The sequence below is a fragment of the Anas platyrhynchos genome, chromosome 8, assembly GCF_047663525.1.
Source record: "Anas platyrhynchos isolate ZD024472 breed Pekin duck chromosome 8, IASCAAS_PekinDuck_T2T, whole genome shotgun sequence".
Classification (NCBI taxonomy): domain Eukaryota; kingdom Metazoa; phylum Chordata; class Aves; order Anseriformes; family Anatidae; genus Anas; species Anas platyrhynchos.
Genome location: NC_092594.1, coordinates 33808390 through 33831237, shown reverse-complemented (window position 1 = coordinate 33831237; position 22848 = coordinate 33808390). Strand labels below are relative to the sequence as shown.

Below are 22848 nucleotides of genomic sequence, written 5' to 3'. Positions count from 1 at the left end.
CGAGATCAAACGGACTGGATGGAGATGAAGGAGAGGTTTGAGAAGGAGAAAAAGGAATATCAGTAGCGTGCAGCTCTTCAGTGTGACGATGTGATGCACAATTACGGCAGCCATGGGTGACATACAAAGTATGGGTGCACAACTCTGTCTCTTAAAAATCACGTGCTAGGCCTGGAGCTCTTGCATGTGGCATGGTATATACGTGCCGCAGAGTAAAACCATGCTGTGAACTGGGCATATTCACTAATGAGGCTGGGCAGAGCAAGTCTGGTTCTGTTAATTTAATGTCACCAAGAGCACTTTGTATCCTCATTGTGAATATGCTCTCAAAATTTGCACGTGATTTTCCATATATCCTGGTTTATTAAATATCCTGGTTTATGAACAATAAACACTGCTTCGAAACAGTGCTGGAATCACAGTGCTGGGACAACTTCTAGGCTGGTCTTACTTTTCTGTGTGCCCTCAGTGTTACCTTCACTGAAGTACCTGATGTCAAGAGACTGATGCAGTCAGGTAATACGCTTGAATGTCGATTTGAGCACACTTCCCAAGGCACAGTCAGTCAGGATATTGGGGTTATTGCAAACAGTAAGAAATAGGTACTGGATTTTGCTGATTTCCCATGTCTACTCTTGGGTTGTTGTTGTTGTTTTGTTTTGTTTTTTTCCCCCCAACAAGATGAAAAATTCTTTAGGTTTTCAGAAAGTTTTCATATTTCTGGTTACATTTTAGGAGCATGTAAGAGATTTTTCCTGTACATTTTGGAGGGTGTACAGATTCAGCTCAGCCTTCGTTATTAACTCCAGCCTGGGATCATCAGAAGTGTGTGTTGTTCCAGGCTTAGGCTGTAACTGTGACACGGATCAAAATATCTGCCAAGCTGTCCTTTCCCTCTCGTAAAAGCAGATTAGCAGCCTGGCATCTGTTTTCTTCAGGGAAGGTGGCACAGATGCCCGTGCTGCAGAGGAGCTGACTCACGGCGGTATAGCTGACCTTTCTGCACGGCGTAGGCTGACGAGTGGAAGGTGCACACAGGCTTGCCTGTCATCCTGTACCCCCGATGCTAGCAGGCAGGGACAGAGGCTTCTTGTTCTTGTTGTTAATGTGATGCTGGGCTTTGGGGCTTCCAGCAAAGCTCTTACGCTGTTAGATCCTCTCCCCATGAGTTCTGCTTGTCTTCTCTCCTGCAGTTGGCAGGTGGGAAACCTACATAAAGACAGCTCTGTCTCGTTGTTCGAGGAGGTTCTGGAAAGGTTAGGCACCGTGAGTGCAGTAAGCTGTTTAAAGTTCTGACATCAGACTCCCTCAAGTCTTAAGTGGCTGGAAAGGAAATTATATCTGACCTGCATAGGAAATGAGGTGTGCTGTCAACTTGAAATGCATAAAAATTACTTATTTTAGACCAAATGCAATCTTACCTACATACAGATGACAGAATCTTGTCTCAAAGTTCTGTTCTTCCACTTTTAAATATGCTAGGTTAGAAAGAAAGTCTTCCTGCTGAAAAGGTTAAAATGCCAAATAACCAACCCTTTAAGACCCCGTATCCTATACTACATTTCTGTGAGCTTTTACCCTCCCTGGTATGTGGGTCAGATTCTTGCAATTAAGGAGAATACAATCTCGCAGGCTTAACAAAAAGTTTCATGAGCTAGATTTTGTTTGTTTAGCGTATAAACCTTGTTTCCATAGAAAAACAGCATAAGAAAAAATATCAAAAGTTGAAATTATTACCATCTAGGTACGAGGGGTATTCAGATAATAAAAGGCCTTGAATAAGGAAACCTGGAAGTATGCATGAAAAGTTTCTGGTCAGGTACGTTAAGGATTATGAGGAATTCTTAACCATATGAAAAGCAAATTTGTTACCACCAGTGGTTCACTTGTCCAGAAATCTTTATCAATTGCAGTCTTTAAATCAAAATAGATACCTGTCTTAACCAGATCATCTACCTGTTGATGTAGAAATGACAAACTTTTGCTGCGCATTTGGCTGGTTTTAATGGTCTCATAGCTTTTAAACATGGGAATTTGTCTCAGCTGGTGCGGACAGACTTCAGCAAAGCTGCACAATTTATGCATCAAGGCATTTGGCCCAGATGCTGCAGGCTGCAGTAAGCTCTCCCACCGGCAGTTAGTCCATCTGGGAATTCTCTGGGCATCCAGATCACTGGGAAGGATTTTTCAGGGCAAAAATAGCCTCCTTCATTTAAGGGAAAATAGTTTGTTCATGGGTAGGGGAGAGCCACCCTCCTTCCTCCTCCCCAGCCACATCATTTGTAGATCACCAGAGGCAGTCAAAAGATGCTGTGACGGGACCCTCAGTCAGGCAGAGCTTGTATGTGGCACTGCCTAGATCTGTCCTTGTGTTTAACATCTTTAAAAAAGTCCAAAAAGGATGTAAGACAGGATATCAGCTTTAGTTATCATAAAAATTGGTGTCAATAACAAAAGAGGAGAAAAAGTGCGTCGAGAAAAAGTGCGTCAGAATGTACATTTTTAAAAGTATTAATAAAATGTGTTTTTTCTGCCCACCATGTCTACCCAGGACAGTTTCAGGCAACTGATTTGAGCTGTAGCTAACTCTGCATCCCTAAGAAGGTGTTTTGGTGGTTTTTGTTGTTGTTTGCTTTTTGTTTTTCAGCAGGCTGAGACCTGGCTTCTCACTCCTGTCCCTCCCCACAGCCTGCTGCAGCAGTGCTGCTTGCAGACCCCACGCTCTCTGCTAGTCCAGCCTTGTACTCTGAACAGTTCCTTCTCTTAAGTGTGCATAATAACTCTGAAAGACAGGAAGCATCTCTGTCTGCTTACAAGGGAGTCTACCAAATTAGCCACTTAAAAAAAAAAAATATATATATATATTTTTATATATATATATATCTTAAAGTTCATGAGGGAGAGATTATGGACAAGCAGGACCAATGGAATGGAAACCACAAAAAAAAACTCTGAAAGGAAACACTTCACATGGATGAAAGACATAACTGGTGAGATTTTGCAGTTTGTCAGCTTCCTGCCTGATAGGCAGATTGATGGCAGTGTTCTCATGGACTTAACTCCTGCTTGATGAAGAGCAATTATCTAATATGTAATGATACTTCTGTGCACCTTTAATCAGCACAAAATATCCCCAGAGATGGAAGGAAACTGCTGTAGATAGGGGAAGGTGTTTTCTGCCATCAGCAGGTTCTGCAGGTTGTGCCTGAAGCAGGCTCTCTGCCTGTCAGGATTGGGCCCACCAGGACGGGGAAGCAGACAGGCACGGTAAAAGCAGGCTCCCCTGTCTGAGCAAACTCTGGCTCGTTTTCCTCTGATCAAACGTTCTTGGTGAAAGGTGCAGCTTGGATTCTTTAAAGCATCTCATTATAGGTTATATTTAGAAGTGGGAAGAATATATTATTAATTATAAGGATGCTCTAGAGCAGAGAAGCTGTTTAATCCATGCCCTTGATGAGCAGAAGACTTGCTGTACTGAAGGAAGGTTACACAATTAACAGTTTATTCATTAGGAGTTCATCAGATACCAAACTATCCTTATCTTTACTACCCTAAATATCTGACATAGTATATCTGACAATTTCCTTGTTATTGCTTAAGTGATAAGAGCAAGAGACGGACACTGCCACAGGAAGGTGTACATAATACAGTTCACGTATATATTATCTGCCAGATTACACAGATTATTTTACATTTTTGTTTACAGATTAAGTGATCTCCTGCTGCCCCAGTGTAAGTCAGTGGGGTTTGCTTGGAAGAACTGGGAATGTAAACTTTTGCCACATAATTCTTGGTATATGTGTTGCTAAATGGGTGCACACAATACATAGCTGCTTACTGTGAGGATCATTGGAGCTTTTTTCATATTTTTTTGTTCCCATTACACTCCTTTTATAAAGCTAGCTGGCCAGCAGGTTCATTCCAGCATCGTTGTGCATACCCACATTAATCTGTTCAGCACTTTCAAATCCACAGTCTGTGCTGTTCAGCATTTCTCCAACTTAAGGGATTTTTAGAAGTACTTTCAAAACATTCTAATACGATTTGTTCCTGTCTTCAATTTAAGATAAATACCTAGTACCTGTTTTTTATTAATGGTTTGACGTATTCTGATGGACTATTATTTAAATTGTGCTTACAAGCCTGGTTTAGAGTTGAGCATTACTTGGGTTCAGAAGTGAGGAAGGCAAGAGCTTAAATGTGCCAGAATGTGTGTGGAATAAGCCTTCTTCTGGAATTTGCTTCTGGCTTTGCTGTAATAGGACCGGAGCACTTTGGTATGTATATTATGGGGAAGTCTAGAAATTAATATATGGGAATAAAAATATATCAGTGATTATCAGTAGTTTTTTAGCATTCAGCCTCTCAGCCTTCTTAGCTCCTGGAGCTGTGCTCAACAACTTGTCTAAAAAATGGAGCAGTGACCAAGGTGTTGCTGGTAGGCTTAGTGCTAGTTTTTCTTTAACAGTCCAGGATCACAGTGCCACAGAGTTGGAGGGAGGTTAGAAAACTCCTTATCATTTGTATCAGTAAACCAAAAATGGTCAAATAACATTTGATTCAATAAAAAGTAAATGCATCTCTTGTCTAAAATTATCTGTACAGAAATGGTTCCAAGATGCTTTCAGACTCTGCTGAGTTACAAAACGCACAGGGAAGTATGATTGATTTATTGTGTGCTGCAATCTGGATGATTTTGTCACTGAATCTTTAGTGAGGAAGGTTGATGTTAATAAAGCTGCAATGTATTTAAACCTAAAGCCTACAAATAAAGAAGTATTGCTATGGATGGGGAGAATATAGGTATTGACAATGTTTCTGTAGAGAACATCTCTTCCCGCAGTCTCTTCTAAGTCAAGTCACGAGGGATAGGCTTCACAAATCAAGGCTTCAGAGTTGGGTCTGGTGTGCCCATGGGACACCCAGGTAACAGAAATTAGGCTGTGCTGCTTCTACCCACAGCTGACACTGACACTGCCACCTGAATAGATGACAAAAGACTTGCAGTAAGTCACATGTTGCTGGAGGAAGGCTAAAGCAGTTGTTCCCCCGCTGCTCACCTTTGCTTCTCAAGGCCATCGTGGGCCCAGAGAGCCGTATTCAGCAGCTAAATGCATCGATTTGTCAGCTGTGGGGCTGCGTGAGAAAGTTTGAAAGTTGTTCAAAAATCTGTTTGCCTACCAGGCTTTGGAATCTCTGATCTAGGGCAGTGAACAAGTTTTCCTTTCAAAAGTTGCATTTCTCAGGGTTAATTAGCTGACTTCCATTCATGCCTAGCTTGTGCTGCCTTAACCTCCTGACTCTCATTTCTTCCTTGACGCTCTTCTTTCTTCCCATAGCATGTCTGTGTTTGAACTTCACTGATTCCCAGCTACGTTGCTACCGGTCTGTGTGCTAGGTCAGCTGTTACCTTTGAGTATTTTATTCTCCTACGGCTTTCCTGAATCAGAATTGCCTTGAAAGCATCATGCATCACTAATCATGGGGGAACACAGTGGATCATGATAAATTTTAAAGGCTGTCTACATCCAGGCTCAAGTTTTCTAAGTAGACATCCCTGGACAGGTTTAAAAACAAACCACGAGTGTGCCAAGATAGCTCTGAACTTTGGTAAAGAAACCTTCATGAGCCATGCAGATGACTTTAGTCCCAGGACTTGAAACTTGCTTATTTGTTACTATAAAACCTGATGTCATTTGTCTTTTCAGCCCACTGTACAAATATCTCACCTCATTAGGCTGTGCATAAATAAATTGTTTTATAACCTATTAAAACTATTCTCAGGGCACTACCCTTGAGAATAACTTTCTTCCTTGAGGTTGTTTGCAGCATTTATGTGAAACATGCTTGTCCTGTAAAAGCCACCTCGCTTTTATTTTGGCAGTCAATCTGTTTCAGCAATTAGGATTAATCCTGGGATTTTAAATTCCTGATTATTTCACTCTGATAGATGATAGTCGGAGCAAGGTACACGCTATCTATTCTAAACATGCTGAACCCTTTGTACACTAAGCCTATTTTATCCCTCCCATCTCTAGGTAGAGCAGGAGTCGTGTGATTGTTGAAGACTCCTAACCCATGCTGTTGTAAGGGCTGTACTATTCAATGCAATGGAATTAAATCCATTTCTCTGGGAACTTCTGAACAGAAATTACTGTCAAACAAATGAGACCACAGAATCTAACTTTTTATCAGTTGATTCAACTGTTAAGGCCATTTACAATATGATTTCATGACCCTTCTATTTACGTTTTCTTGCTAGTCTTTCCTAATTTGTCTTTTGAGTTGCTCATAGTAATTTATATTATGCAGTCACAATGTGCTTTGTGCACCAGTGCCAAAGAAATTCCCAAGACGTATCCTTCACAGATGTTGCTGCCCCCATGCAAGCCCTTCTCACTATAAACTGGGATCTTGTTTGATATGGTTTGGTTTGGGTTTGGAGGGGATAAGGGAGAATAACTAAATATAACACATATGTTTATATAACACTCTTTAGCAGAAAATCTGATGTCTTGTAGGGTTAAGTGAAGTAAACGAAGGAAACAGCAACCTGTTCTGGGCTAGAGGGAAGGTGTGGGCAAATGGAGTAGAAAGCTCTTTTCCTAGCTTCCACATTAAGATGGAAGAAAAGGCGAGGGAAAGAAAATACCACTGCAGACTAAATGCACGTACCTTCAGCTGTGATAGTAATTTAATTCACAAGATGGATTCTGAAATGTTTATTATGCATCCCAAAAACTTCACTGGGGATGTATCAGATGCAAGTCAGTAATGAGTGTAGACTGGAATATACATTCATATATATGTATGTATGTGTATATATATATTACACAATATACATGCAAACTTGTGACTGAAATTTTTTTGTTGTTTGAACTGTAAATCTGCAGGAATTGAGAACTCTGAGTATTGAATTTACCAAAACTCCCTTCCTCTCTTCTGAACTGTTGTTCATTTAACAGTTATGCTTGTCTTGTGTGAGAAAATGGAGGTACTAGTTCTGTACACAGGCACATATGAACATATATTTTGTTCTTGGTATATCTCTGAGACAGGAATGCCAGCTATGACAAAAGAAGATTTAAGGACAGTATTCAAGGAGGGAAGTTCTTGTTGAAAAATAAAATAATAATAAAAAAAATCTTCTTTTAACAAAGAACAACCAAACCATTCTTGAAGGTGATGGGGAGTTAGACAGGAATTTTAAGGTCCATAGTAAGTATAGCAGTGGAAGTTGTGAAGGAACAACTCATTGGCTTGTCCAAGATGAATTAAACCACTTTAGGATAGTATTTTCTCTGTTGCAAAATGAAGTTTTAGCTTGTTTGGATTTTTAATTATTTTTATTTTTATTTCTGAAGAACCTTGGAAAATTTAAGGAGGCAGTCTGGAAAGGATGGGAAGTTATTTCAATAGAGGTAGAGAAACTCTTCAGACCTGTAAAACGATGTATTTCCACAAAGGGGGTTCTGTTCAGTCTGTTGATGAAAAGTCTTGTGGGTTTCCCACCAGTAGAAGCTGTTTAATTACATTTTGTGTATGCTCTTAGAGTACCTGTTTGGTGAGAACCTGACAAATGGTCTTCTAAAAGTAAATCAATTCTGTTTTCTTGGGCTTTCTTGAATATACATGATGTCCGGAGCCTGAAAAGCACAGCAGTGGCACAAGAGGAAGCAAACAGTGGGGCGCCAGTTAGGCTCTGTGGTCCTGTGAAAGACTTTGTAGCCTCATGTAAAGAAAAAGAAGAATGTGCCATTGGCGGTAGTGAGTAAATGGAACCTTCTTGTCTTCTTTGCTCTTGTCTCCTTATAAATAAACCATTGTTGTCCATCCTTGGCATTTGCAGTTCATTGTGATAAATTGGTGTTGATGTGTCTGACATTTCAACCAAGCTGTTTAATGGTGCTTTTCTGAAAAGGCAGACCTTGCTATAACTCGAATTAGTCCAGTCAATATCCAGGGTAAGACCATTCACTCTCACGTACAGCGCTAACCCTTTCCTTTCTGTGTGGGTGAAGAAAGGAGGAAGTAAATATTTTGGTCACGTAAGCCCAAAAGGTCTGCGTTTGTGTTAGCGGCATGCACAACAGAAATATAAGTCTGGATTGCAGCTACTAAAAGCCTGTTACATAGCACAAGCAATGACATTGAGTCCACTTGCACTTCTGCAGTATCTCTAGGTGAAAATAACAACCTTGCTGAAATAATGCAGAAGGATTTTCCTCAGAATCTTGCTTTGAGTTTTATGTAGGGTCCTCTCTCTGTTATCTGCTAGTGCTTTCTCAACAGAGAGTTACTATGAGCATGAAGAAGATGGTCCTGCTTGTCATCAAAACACAATTCCTTTCCATGACTGTAGTCTGAACAAGAAGAGCTAGAACGGTTTTTTGAGGTGGAGACCAATAACCTGATTAACAAATGCTGTCATGACTTTTTTGGTGTCCCATTTCTCCCGGTATGCTAGTCAAATACAAACCTCGCTCTCAAATGCACTACACAAATGCAGTGAAGAGACAAACTTTTGAAGTGCAAAACCATGGCAATTCATTTGGAATGATAAATCTGGGAAAGAAAGTTACTTTTATCTCAGATTTTCCCCACAGCCAGGCCTTGTGCCACTCTCACTGCCCAGGCCTCTTGTGCTGCCTCACAGACGTGCAGCCTGTGGCCCTCCCTCTCCCTTTCCCCTCAGTTGCTGTCCTCTCCTCAGAGCTCCCCTCAGCGGTGCCGCCATTAGCCGTGAGGTGAGGTGAGGCCTCTGCCGCCTTCCCTCCCTGGCAACCACAAGGCCTGACCTGCTGGCGTGCTGTCTTTGGTCATTATCTGGCTCTGTGTGAAGGTCAAAAAGTTGTATTGACTTGGCTGTATAATTTTATTTTTCCAAGTGGCATTCATCAGACTTGTAAGTGCCCATGCGAGTGCTGGGTATCAGCAGCAGAAGCGGTATGCTTGGGGTGGGAGCCCTCTGTGCTTGAGGGGCTGTGGGCCAAACAGACTGATTTTAGCTCCCCTTTCTCTTGTTTGAGGTGGCTTCTGCTTACCAACGAGCTGCCACAGAGTTTGTTTTTCCTTCTCTTTCCATGAGTTATTTGGATGTGTTAAAGAAGGGAGGTGGGCCCCGGCATGCAGCTCTGCGGATGGTGTCCAGAACAGCCCTATCTTGATGAGGTAAAGTCAGCTTCCTGAAGGGTGAGGACAAGCCTCTGGTTTTACACCATTTTGTGCAATTCGCGAGTGACCTGGTTTTCAGAAGTGCTGTCTGACTTCTGTGGAAGGACAGAAGTGTTTGGCACCTCCAAGTGGTCTTGCAGTCATGCTTAGAGGGGAGAGCAGGGCTGAGGGGAAAGCATGGGATGCGGTGGCACAGCTGTCCCTGCCGGTGGCAGCACACAGCTCTGAGCTGGCAGAGGTGTTGATCCCAGTGCCTTGTTGCTGGAGAGCCCTTCCTGTGTCAGGTGATTTTTATTACTGGCCTGCCGGTAAAATAATAATTAAAAAGCCTAAGTAGGATTCCCTGACCCCACTCCCTGCCTTTAGATTATGAAATGTTCCTAAATGTTACTTAGGTCTGTAGTGAGCAAATTTCAACAAAAATGCTTTCTCGCCCCAGGGTTATAAAACTTCATTACGTCTGCTATTAACTGTTTGTCTGTGGCAGGACCTAATTTTTCCTGATGTATTGGTTGCCCACAGCTTCTAGAAACTGCTTGTAAAAGTGCTTCAATGTGATGAGAAGATGGAGAAATCCTGGGATTAAATGACATTTCCTTCTAAGTGGCTGATTGATGCTTTGGGGCTGTAAAAGAGCCCTCTAAGGCCTTCTTCTGCAGGTGGAAATGGAGAGGTATAATTTTCATCCTCTCTTGCTCAGTACTTGGGAAGCAGACAGACTTTGCATAAATTTCTTTACCAGGGCAGAGTAAGGTGAAAGATTTTTTTAGTTTTTATTTCAGAATTGAGGTTCCTCCCTTTTCAGAAGACCTGCAGCCATACGTAGCATTATCCTCATTAATACCAATGGAAATGCCATTTGAAAATGTGTAACTTTTTGAACAGATGAATTGGTCTGTTTAGTAAGCAAATCCTGTCCAACTGGGTGGTGGTTCCAGAATACTAAACAATTGTTGAAACAGTGGAACATTACACATTTGAGCAGCCTTGTCACAATAAATGTAGATACGTTGCTCTTTACACAAGTATGAAAAAAAGAGGAATTTTTGCAATGCAGAATAGTTTTGCAAGGAGACCTGATTCAAGAGGCAGCAGCACATTGTGGAGAGCAAAGCCTCAGCATAAAGCTGAGCGCTTCCAGGCCATGCACAGACTGAGATGGTAAGGAGAAAGTAGGAATGGACAACCAGGCTACAAGAGCATGTAAAGAACAGTGGGGCCTATGCTTGGTTTATTGTAACACCAGGTCACTGAGATGGCCAGAAACAAGAGCCTGTCTGCAACGAAATGCTAGTTGTATGTGAATCTAAGTTCTGTTCCACTTCCCTCGATTCCTTTGAGTTTAAAGTTAAGGGATTATGGGGTTCTTGATATAAACAGTGTCTTTTTTCTTTTCTTTTTTTGCATGTAAAAGTATTGTGGTCTCTCCTGGGGAACATGTACAGGAGATCTAAGCAGCCATACCTCAAAATCACAGTTGAGTTGAGATTTCATGGCAAGTTTTCTCAGGACTAAGCCATACAAAATCAACATAACTTTAAAAAAGTGCAAACAATGTTAGCAATATCTAGAAATATGTTAAACTTGTGTTTTTTTCTTTCTTTATTTTTTTCTAGCCAAACAAGTATGCCCAGCTGAAAAAATTAGCTGTGGAGACTCAAGCAACAAATGTATCCCGTCGTCCTGGAGATGTGATGGGCAGAAGGACTGTGAAAGTGGCATTGATGAGGCTGGTTGCACTCCTGGTGAGTTGGAGTAATACATTAATACATATGCAACATCTCCCCTTAGGACTATAAAAGTTCTAGAGTGACTATTACAAATTACATGTAAAAGGATGACTTTTCCTGCCAACAAAATTCATTCATTCTACATTTGCAATGCTAAGTAGTGGATTTTAGAAAAAGTGAGGAAAGACAGATTCTCCGGTTGGAGCTGGCTAGAGAATGTGAAGAGAACTCTAGTGAGAATTAACTATTCTTTTAATGCTCTAGTAGAATATAGTCAGTTTAGAATATGATTATAAGGGCTTAATACCAGGTGCTGTGCTAAAGATTTCAATACCAATGTTCAAACCTTGTTCTCCAATAGCTCAGCGGCTTACTGCCCCCTCTTTCCTCCTGCAGAATATATCCCTGTGGGCTAGGTTAGCTTCTGCTGGGATATAATGGATAGGCCTGGACGTTTCTTTATAAATAGCTTGTTGATTTCACTGGACATAGAGAGAATGATATACTGTTTACTGTAACAGTTGTAAATTCAGTCCCTAAATGGCCATTGCCTTTTATTAGCCCTTTTTCTGCTGCATGAAAGAGCTCTTTAACAGTGTTTTCCTTCTGTGAAAACTCCTACACTGTGTAATCAAGTCATTTCTCAAACTGTCTTTTTGATAGACTAAACATATTTAATTCTTTATGCTTCTTGTTGTCAAGTATTTTCTTTTGAATGAATGCTTGACTCATTTTTGTGGCTCCCTTTGATATCCCAAATGGTTTTCATGGTTTTCCAACTTTCTTTTTATACAAACCACTGGAACTTAGGGAATAGTCTTACCACTACTGTTCAGAAGTGAAATCACATTTCTATTATTGCTCTCATATAACTGTGTTATTAGAGTTATATGTTGTTATTAAATTATTTGTTGCTATTAAGTGCAAATGGTCCCAGGCTACTAAGAATTTGTCTCTTGTTCTGTGTGATTACCTTCAACCCTCTGTCAGTGTTCCAGTCATTTCAGGTGATATCAGAAATATTATTTTTACTTGCAGATTACTGGTGAAAGGGCTGAATGAGTGCATGTAAACACACACTAATGTTTCTTAATTTGAAAACTCAATTTTGGGGTTTTACACCTACCCAGTTCATAATCCACATTGTCTTTTCATTGAAGTTGTGTAACAAAGCTCAGTATGAAGGTTCAACGTGACTCACTAATTTGATGAAATACCGATTAGAGAGAAACTTTTCCAAAGCATCTCCATTCCATATTGCACTGACTCAGAGGTCCAGGAGTGATGGTAACAGGCTGCTTTGTGTGGGATGAGCTCTGGGCTTTCTCTGAGTTTGTGCAGCATAGTTCCGGTTGGGTTGGCTTGCAAGGAAAAGAAATAGGTTGCCTTACATTGAGTCCTGTTTCATGTGGAATTAAGTGCTTGTGCACAAACCATTCCTAATTTATTAATTATGATGATGTGGTAAGTTGGTAATGGGCCCTGGTCCTTTGTCCTTTAAGCTACTGATATTTTGGCAGTTTTAAAGTCTTTTTCAGCTTTCAGTATGAAACTCTTATAGTTCTGTATATGGCATATGCTTTTTTTTATTTTTTTCATTAAATTGGATTAAAGGCAAGTTCAGAAGAGAATTGTAAAAAAAAAAAAAAAATTATTCTTTTCCCACTATGAGTTAGTGAAGTTAAAACAACTTTACACTGGTGGCTGCCTCGACTAATTTAATGCTGCTGCTCACATTAGCAGTTGTCATCTCATGGAGTTTTTTATTTATAATAATACTTTATTAGAAATTGCTTGCTTTGAACTTTTTTTTTAAGGCTCTGAGGTAACCCCCAAAATGAATTTAGATATGTTCTGAACGCCACATAATTTCAGCATGATGATGCTATTAATGGATTTAGAAATAGCTGAGTGTTTCCCTTCTCGATGTTTCAGCATCTCTAGCCTTGCTTATGTGCCATATTTTTAGTGCACATTTAGGTTCTTAAAATGGAAATTTAATCCAAGGACAAATTACCATCTTCTGATGGTTGTTGGGTAACTCATGTGAAATGAATTACTGATTATCATCTAGCTCCTTCTGGTTGAGTGTCGTCCCCACATTGGTGCCACCTCAGTGGGTACAAATTGGCAGTCACTGTTGGGGAGTCGCTGCTGAGTCTGAATGTGGGATGGGCTCTTCTCTAGCCAGCGGTGAGGAAGAAGGGCATTGACAAGTAAACTTTGAGCTTTCTGGGGTGGTAAAAAACATCAGAGGCTTTCAGTCCTGAGATCTGTCAGCTCAGCACCTTTCAGAGGCATTAAATTGACTTTGAGAGGGAAACAGGAGATACTCTTGAATAGCTGGAGTGGGAGCATTTTTGATGAGGTTGCTTGTCAAATTAAGGTGTTTCCATCACGGATGAGAATAAATGAGTTAGCTGTTTAAACTCCAAGAGCTTGTGGAGGATTGATAGCTATCCTCCCTTTTGTCCAAATCTGATAAAACCTGACTAAGCCTATCTACTGATACTCTGTGAACATTCCCATTTCTTTTCCATATAGAATCCTTCTTTATCCGTTTTCTCTTATCTCAGTAGCAGACAAGATCACGATTCAAAATAAAACCTGTTCCTAGGTTCAGACCTCTTTTTTTTTTTTTTTTCTTTTCTCCTCTGCATTCACTTTTTTGTTTTCATTTTAAATGAAACTTCACCACTGGCTGTCAGCTGCAGCCCCTCAGCGCAGAGCACCATGTCATAGCTAAGGCTGCAGCTCTCATAGAGCTGACAAACTTGTCCGCAGACAACACGTTTTTCAGGACAAATGTTTAGAAGGCAATTTATTTGTGCTCATGGCAATTTCTGTGTTGAGAGTTTGCACATGCAATCTCCTTTAAGCTTTGTATTGGCCACATCTTTGGTGGATTATCTCGCATGAATGGAAAACAGACTGGTGTCCTACAGCCCTCTCCTTTTCTAGCGGTCACTGCTGAAGACCAGCTGTTTTGCCTGGCACCCTGTGTGATCTGAAGTGGATTTGTCACTGCAGAGCTTAGGATAACTTTTCTTCAAGAAAGGAAAGAACTTGCAGTCTTGTATGCTGTTCTTGCAGCACCTCCATTAGACAAGAGGTTCAGCTGCTTAATTAGGAAGCTCTGGACTTACCTGGGCACAGATATGTTGTTAACCCACAAATAAGGAAAAATTTCTCCCCAAACTTCCACCGAGGAAACAATGGAAAGTGTATTATTTAACCTGCAGTGGATAAAGCATCAGTAATTAGGCATCCAGATTTGTGTCTGCACAGGTTGTAATTGCACCAGGGATTAGCTGTGGGTAGTAATCCTCGCATGTAGTTAGCTAAGTGCCTGTCGGCCTAAGTAACTTACTTCCAGCAAGCTGAGCAGCAGGCTTTAAGTCCACTACTAATGTTCAGTGCACAAACAATTGTTGAAAATGCAAATACCTACCTTTTTCAAAATCACAGAGTACATAAAACCAAAATAAACTCATTTTTTGGTTCTGTGGAGCAGAAGTAATCTGTGTCTTTACAATACTAAGTGTGTTGTAGTCTTAAGTCAGGTTTGCTTCTCTAGTACAGATATCAGCAGTTTATAATGTAAGCACAGTCCTGAATTTGCTGGCCTGAAGGTACTGGCTTCCCCTTTCTGATTTCTGTGGTCAAGGCTGCCGGCTCCTGATGTACCTTAACTTTCTTCACAGTAGATTGGATAAGTTTAGGAACACGTTTACTGAGTCTAAAAAGAGAAATTGAATGTGAGAGACTGTAATTAAAGCATCACAGCTCAGGGGCAGTCTGGATTTCAATAACTACTGCAGAACTTGTTAAATCTCTGCTGAGAAAGACAATGACCAGTGTTTTGTCAGCTGCTCAGGAATGCAGAGAATTTCAGCATGGCTTTAAAAAAGGAAGTACTACCATCCCATCACAGCTGAAATGGGCATTTCATTCCTTCAATGGGCATGTCTATTGCTCCTCCTGAGTGGGCTGTGTAGGATGCTCAAGAGAGAGAGCAATATACAGGTCCCGAGTCTTCTGATCATGTTACTGGTTCTCTCCTGGACCAGTTTTTGCATCCAGTTAGAAATTGTGTCCTGCAGATAAGGAGCTGGAAGTGCATTCAATTTTCCCTTCTTTTGTAACAGATACAGTGAAAGGCTGTATTTGTTGGTACTTTGATAGGCTAATTTCCCATACCATAATTTATTCAGTTTAATTATAGCACGGAGATAAAGCACTGCATGGGAACTTGTGCACATAAGAAAGGACACACTTAGACCAGTCTCTTAACATTGGGCCAGGGTGAGAGCCAGGAATTCTGCAAGAATCTCACAACAGGGACAACCTTGTTACTGCGGGTATCTTCTGCTGTAACTGAAAATAACTGTATTTGTGTTATATGAGACAGCAAGGTCTTCTCAAACATATTCTTGTGTGTTTTTGCCTTTTTCCATTTTCCATGTGTTTCCTTGTTCCCAAAAAGGCCTTTATGCAAACATGCACAGCATTTATGAAACCCATAAATCTCTGCTTATGTGGCACTAAGTTGTTTGCACTTGGAGGATGTTCTTTTAACCTGAGCATGCTTCAGTAACTCGCGGGTCCCACATCTTTAGATCTAATAGCTGTGTACTTATATCTCACACCTATTTTTGCTGTGTACTTTGCAAGATCAATTTGCTTTCCTCTTTGAACTTGCTGGTCCCTGCAGGTGATGCTTGTCCCAGCTCCTCTACAACTTTGTTAAATACACCTTTAAGTTGCTGAGCTTTAAGCAAGTTAGGAATCTTTATGGATGTGGGTGCCTGTCTTCCTAATGCAGTATTTGAATATTCTGCTTTTTCAGATATTTTAAGAAAAAGCAGTAGAGCTGCGTTCACTGACAGCAGCAGAGACTGAGTTATGCCTTAATTTTAATTTTCACATGATAGCCCCATTCCTGTAACTTTTTTTTTTTTTTTTTTTACTTCTTCCCCAGATTTCCTACTCATTTCAGTGATGAGCTTCATTTTTCACTTGTCTGATAGTCAGTAGGGAGACTTCTGCTGGCTCAAGTGAGTTTTGGACTGATACTCCAGCTTCCAGTTGTCCACTGTATATCTTAGAATTAATTCTGGATTTTCAGTCTCGAGTGACAATATGCCAGATAAAAATTGAGCAAACTGGGTAATATTTCTTAAATTAATGAGGGAGGCAACAGTAAGCAGAATCTTGCCCAGCTGTAAGCCACATGTCCTTCCCCTGGTAGCTCACAGCCTCCAGGTTTTCATGCTGTATATCATCTCTCAGCCCCTCAGGGCAGGAACTTCTCATTTAACTGCTTTCTGGCAAAGCTCCAGGCACATGTGTGATTCTCTGTAAAAAGCAGCAGTGCTCAGAAGCAAGTGGTCCTTTTCTTGGAGGATCCAAGTGCAGAAAAATTTCCGAATCCGCTCTTTGCAATAACCTGCACAATAGCGCTCACATCACCTGAGAGCTATTGGCAGAAAGCAAAACTTCAAGCAGACTAAAGCTGGCCTGATCCTTCTAGCAGATCCACCTGGTGATGAGCCAGCTGAAGTGGGGAAAGCTGATTTAAAGCCACCTTACTCTGCACTGTGTTCCTGTATCTGTGCCCACAGGAATTAGAAAATGTGACCTTTCTGTTGACCGGCAAGTTGTCTCATCGTGTAGCGGTAAGGAGCATCCTGTCATCTCATTATTTTCTTCTGGATGCAGTAAAGGTGCCTGTGTTTTGCATCTAAGAGTCACGCTTCCAGTGCCATCTATGGGCATTTGACCATACTAATCCTCTTCAGGCCAGCTCTACACAGATCCTAGAGAGAGAGTTTTACTTGGTGGTAATGTAGCACTAACTTTGTCTTCCTTTGCGGCATGATTAATACATGCTTTCATCCAAGGTAGGAATTCAGTTTGTTGCCTTCACTAACAGGTTAGGCACACAGCGGTGTAATGTTCCTCAGTCAGTTCAGAGGGAAACCAAACCCAAAGGATCGGATTTTGCTATATATTCTTCCTGAGAAACTCACCAGTTTAAATGGGGTTAAAGTTCATGCTGTTGCATTTGTGCTTGAAGAAGGAATATTTGTCTAATACAATTATCCATGATTATTTCAGCATGTGGTGGAAAGAAGCATGGCTAGCCTGAAATTCCTGGCATTTTTATAAAAAGTAACTGTAACTTGAATACACTTGCCACGGTGGAGGAATCTACAATTATTTCCAAAAAATGGAAAGAAAATTACTATAGATTTAACAAATGAAAGTCCTTCATAAATAAGATAAGGTAGCACAGCAATGATATCTTCTGGGTTTTACATGATGTTTAATTACTGGACAGCTGGAGGGATTAATGCTTGTGCATTATGCCCTGGCTCTCAGAAATTAAACATGTACAGCTGCCACTTTATCAGTGCTTAAAGTATTAGAGCTCCTTCAAAAGCAGCAGTAATTGCAGAAAAATCCCCATTGTTACATTGGAAAAATCTCAACCCATAATCATATTTGTCCTGAGTTCCTTCAAAACAAACTAGCAAGCAAAAAGAGCTTGGTAGTTACCTTTAATTGCATTCTTACAGGAAAAGTGAAGGTAGTTTCATTGTTAATGCAATGGGGGCTTGTTGTAATTAAATGGAAAATCCTGTATCAACTTAAGGTTAAGGGTAAGATAATCATCATAAACGGCAAGAATTAAACGTGAAAGCCATGGCCTGACCTGTGTCAGGGCTCTATCTGCAGTAGGTTAGGGCAAAATGGCTTTGTTTCCCCTGATGCTGACTCTTTAGTTCAGGTGTAAGAAGGAAGAGACACATGCAGTGTTCTGCAAATGGAGTGTCCCAGTACTGAGCGGTGTCTCGCTCACCACAGCAGGCTTTGGTGGTCACCTATGCACATTTGCACACTGCTGATCCCTCAGTTTCAGATAAATTGTCCGTATCAGTATGTTCTATGAATAATTTATCCTTTAACACATGCTAGAAGGAAGCACAGCACATAAAATAAGACAATTCAGAATGTTCTACTTCTACAATGTTTTCCTGCAAAGGTACACTGGGGAAAAAAGAGGAGATGCGAAGAGAACAAACTGCAAACACTCTCACACGTGGGTATTCCTACATATCTCAAATGACAGTTTTTTACAGAGTTCTGGAAGAGTGGTATGAAATACATGTTTTTATTAAGAATAAATAAATAAACGTAATGGTTAGCTGAAACCAAAGCTTAGTGCTATATGTGCACACACAAAAGCTTTTTTCCTGCTATTCTTTCAGGACTTTAAATGGAGAAGTTGTCTCTGATCCTTCTTTCCCATCTCATAAGTCATACTGTCAAAGGAGCAAAATTTGGCCTGTAGTTGATGTTTATCTTCTGGGCAGATGTTTAGTTGATGTTTATCTTCTATCTATCTTTCAACAGTTAGGGCTCTTGGAGTTGAAATAGCCAAGAAATTGCATCCCTTATTGCCAGATATGATTGTATTTTATGTCCCTAAAGTGCTTTCTTCATAAGAATAGAGCTATAATTCTGAGCTTATTCATCCAAAAAGCAGGAATTTGTTTAGTTTTATTAAGGGAAATCTCCTGTAAATGTCAGTGCCAACAATTGTGTTATGATGGCAGCAGATACGTGGGTAGAAGTTCCATCCTTCAGTGGCCATGGGTACATATGTTTCACTAATTAAGCAGTGCTTAACAGTTATGCTTCCTGAGCATATGATTTTAAAACTGAATCAGAATCAGCTAACTTGAACTCAGTACAATCCTACGCAGGAGAGGGTCATGTAGTGTTTGATGGGGAGGGGGGTTGTGAGTCATGTTAATGGATAAAACAGCCTTAGAAATTTAACTTCATAGCTGAAATACACCATTTCCAAACAGGGGAAGATAAAATGGTTGGATTGGTTTTGCTTACATTTTGAAAAGAAGTTTGTTTCTTTAATACAATGTAGCTGGGAGGCTTAGCTCTCATAAAATGCACTTAACTCTATTTCTTTTTTCCAGAAAGTTTAAAATAAATGCTTGTGCAGTACAATTGATTCACTATCTCAGCTGAAATTCAGCAAAGTACTGCCTCCATTTCAAAGCAGTAGAAATGGAAGGGCAAATCCTAATGTCCCAGAAATCTCAATAGTATTAAAGTGAGTGCAGTTAGCACGGCACTTACACTTTTAACTGCTGTGAGTGTCACTCAGTGCTTAAATTTTCCATACGAGTAGAAAATCTAAAGCATTTTTTCTAAACAAGATTGCCATATTTGGGTGGGACTGTGGGTCTGTTATTTGGGTCCACTACTTAAATCAAATAATAGCTGTGCCCCTGGTATGACAGAAGTAGAAATCATTAGGAGATGGTTGTTCCTAAAGAGGCTGTCGGTCTCTCCCCTTCCCCAAACCACCTCTGTGGTCTTGTCTTTGTAGACATGGTCTATGTGGTCTGTGCTTATATTCATAACCTTCAGTCTGGCTATGCTGAATTCTGCTGCTTGTCTCGGTGTATCCTCTATGCTGCTTCTTTTAAGTACTCATCTCTTCACATCAGATGTCTTGCAAACTGTTTTATTTCAAAGGCATCGTTTTGGTTGTTATTGCACCTACATTCAAACTCATTTCGGATCTCTGATCCTGGAGAAATGTGAGAGCCAGTTGGGTAAGCTGGGGACATGAGATGTTACAGAAGGGTTTGTGACAACTCCTTTGTTTGTGCTCTGGAAGAGTTAACAGTGCCGTGTGCTAAATGCAGTGAATATTTAAGGCTAATAGGAAAGCAACTGCAATAAGAAGAAATATCTCCTCTTGCAGAGAATTCCCGTTAAGCAAACTAAATCAGTGGAAGGGGAGATTTTATGGGGCTGTGACCTCATTGCTTCTAATGTGAGCACTGCTTTGTCCCTCATTACTCAGCTGAATTAAAACCTGTGAGCCCTCAGTTGCTGGCACTGCCAGATCAGGCTGAAGCCAGGCTTCTCTGTGTACCAGCTCTGCCTTACCTGTTTGGCCCACTGGTTCAGAAACATATCCTCAGGGTGGCCAGTGTGGCTTTGCTCTGCTCTGTCCTTGACGTATCTGTCAATGATTCCATCAACTAACTGGCTTGTACCTAAGAATTGGGATTTTTTCCCCTGCGAGTGCTTTTGAGATAGGCACAGTTAGGATGACGTGAGAGTAGCTGTGCAAGCATAAGTAGTGCGTGGAGCTTTGCAGTGTCACTTGCTGCTCCCTCCTTCCTTATCTGCATTCAATAAAGCAAAGTATGGGGGATTGTAACAAACTCCCAGGCTCCCCTTCCTAGGTGTGGCAGTGTAAGAGTCCTGTTTTTCCAACTGCTTCAACTGCTGCCATCTCTCTGACTGAGAATGTGTGGGTAAGGAGGTGGTGACAGGCCAGCAACATAGCTGTGTGCCTTTTAACTTCAAAGTGTAGCTTTTAAGGTTCTGGTGCAATCCTTTTCCTGAGCTGGACGTAAGAAACCGGAAAGCAATGGGTAAAACAGGAAGGTATGCGAGGACAGTGCATGTCTGTGTGAGCACAGGGTAAAGTGCCCAATGGACAGAAGGTGAAATGTATGGAGTGAGCCAGTCCTAGGAAAGTATCTGAGGTCTAAACTCTGCAATGACAAAATGAACCGCAGATCATGCAGAAAGGTTTGTGCAGGCAACCCTTACAGCCACAGGGCATGTGACTGAATCCTAGAGGCATGCAGACACAGTAATGTGGGGTTTTTGTGTGTACTGTTACGGGATCAAGGCAGTGGCAGCAGTGCCCTGTTCTGCTTGCTGGATACTACAGATATTCCTCAGAAATACAGAGTTTGTATGATAATATCAGAGCAGCTGCTAGTTGCATGGATGTTACTAGATGTTTCTGAGGGATTTGCCAAATTGGTGTTAATTTGAAAAATTGTTTTTTTAATAAACTAGTTGTGTCTGAGAGAATAAGGGTGAGCGTGTCCCATACAGGTTCCAGTTTTCAGAGTCAGAACAGAAACCCACTAAACGCATCCCAACATTATTTTTTTTCCATTTAAATTTTGGCAAGTACAAAACATCTCCAATCGGATTCAGCTGCTTAAATTTCAGTCAGAATATAAGAGAGTAACGATAGGTCTTTATTCTTACAACATCCTTGTGGGGTGTCTATGGTTTGAGCAAAAAGCTGCCAGCCTTAGGCATTCTGACCATCCTTTTTTTTCTCCCCTGCCCCAAAGCTGCTTTATTTTATGCCTCACTTGTTCTTACTTTGATGTTATTTTCAGTCTTTTAGCCAGAATAAAAATGATAAACTTCATAACACTTCCCCAGTGTGGAATGAAGTTGAGGAGACTGCACGTATGAGTTTAGCAGTCTTATTGCACACAAATAAAGACGAGAAATTCAGAGCATGCATATCTTTTGTACATAAGCTGCTTCTCTCCATAAATTGTGGGGTCCTAATGAATTCTATTTTGAGAAAATTAAATCACTTGGAATGAATATATGATTGTCCAAAAATATATTCAAAAACAGTAAATACATTTTTGAACCAACCATTATTTATCAGCAGGGGCTTTGGCATCTGGTTGCTCCATTATAATTAACTAATACTATGCAAATACTGCTGCAGAGAGGGGGAAAATAACTCGTTTGTGTTGGAGGGGAGCAGCGTGGCAAAGGCAGCGAGTGCGTGCAAATATTAATTTGCAAGAGTGCGTGAAATGGCTCCTTAGCTCCATTAGTGATCTGAACAATATCAGGAATTACTATTCCTTCTGCAGTCTTCATCTATATGGGCTTTTCGGTATCAATCACCATAGCAACAACCACCGCTGGTAGTGAGACTGCAATTCAGCTGCATTATTCCCTCCATGGGAGGCCTGTCATTTTTTCAGAGCAATGCGCTTCAAGGTCATCTTCATTTACCTCTGTCTCTTCTGCTGCCCTTCCTGGAGGGCAGTTTTCGATGGGAAACTTGTCCTTCTAGGCATGAATCCACGCTTTAAAGACTGGTATTTGACCAAGGATCAGTATTAAATATTCGGGTATGTGGTAAGCACGCTGATTTTCTGCAGACAAAACAAAATATAGAGAGACAATTAAGCCTGAAAATAAATACTGAGTCAATAAAGCCCACACTATGGCTGCACTGGTAACTGGCCTGGGAGCCCCAACTTAATTCAGACTGCCTGGACTCTGTGACCTCCTTATCTCCAGTCCCGCTCAGAGATTAATTTACGTGGGCTGTGGTGGCTGGATTTGCTCTCCACACAGAATACCTGGGCAGATGGAGCTCAGGCATCCCACTCCTGCAGCCGTGAGGAGCTCAGATCCTAAACCTTGCAGCTCAGGGGTTTCAGAAGTCCCCCAGCCTCTCCTGCCAGTGTTCAAGCTGCGATAAATCAACAGCAGATCTCCGTTTCCCCAGTGCCAGCGTTAGTAGGTGCAAATCATCCTTTGCATTCTTCAGAGAATCCCTGCTCAGGTTTAGGCAAACAAGAAATATAAGCCACATGTTTTTTTTTCAGTTGTCTTGGGGAGGGTGTCAGAAAACTGCAGCATAATAATTCATCTCATTTTCTTCTCTTCAGTGTCAGTAATTGCTGTTATCCACTTCACCACAAATTTTACCAAATAATTATCTTTCTCAAAGCCATTCATAAAGTTTCAAGTGGAACTGAGGTTTTGGATGAAAAATATTAATAAGATATCAGCTTCTTACTGCAAATCTAAAAATCTTTGATTAAAGATTAGCAGGGGAAGCGGTAATGGTCCAGTGTACATCATTCCCAGCTCTTACTAAAGCTGGCTATAATGCTTATTTCACATTTTTATTTTTATCCAGATTCGAAGATCCTTGCTTTGTACAAATGTCTGTTGTAGAAAAATTATGTACAAATATGGGGATTGGGTTTCGGTGGATTGTTTGTTTTTTTTGTTGTCGTTGTTGTTTTTTTAAATTACGGTTCTTAAA

The 22848-nt window shown here is 40.8% G+C and overlaps 1 protein-coding gene across 6 annotated transcripts in view; it reads left to right on the top strand.

Annotated features, from left to right (window-relative positions):
• LRP8 (LDL receptor related protein 8) overlaps positions 1 to 22848 on the top strand; it is a 167750-nt gene that overhangs the window by 117059 nt on the left and 27843 nt on the right. For all 6 annotated transcript variants that reach the window (XM_072041415.1, XM_072041414.1, XM_038182606.2 and 3 more), the window contains 1 exon segment: positions 10791 to 10919. In XM_072041415.1, coding sequence (XP_071897516.1) covers positions 10791 to 10919 — 129 coding nt within the window.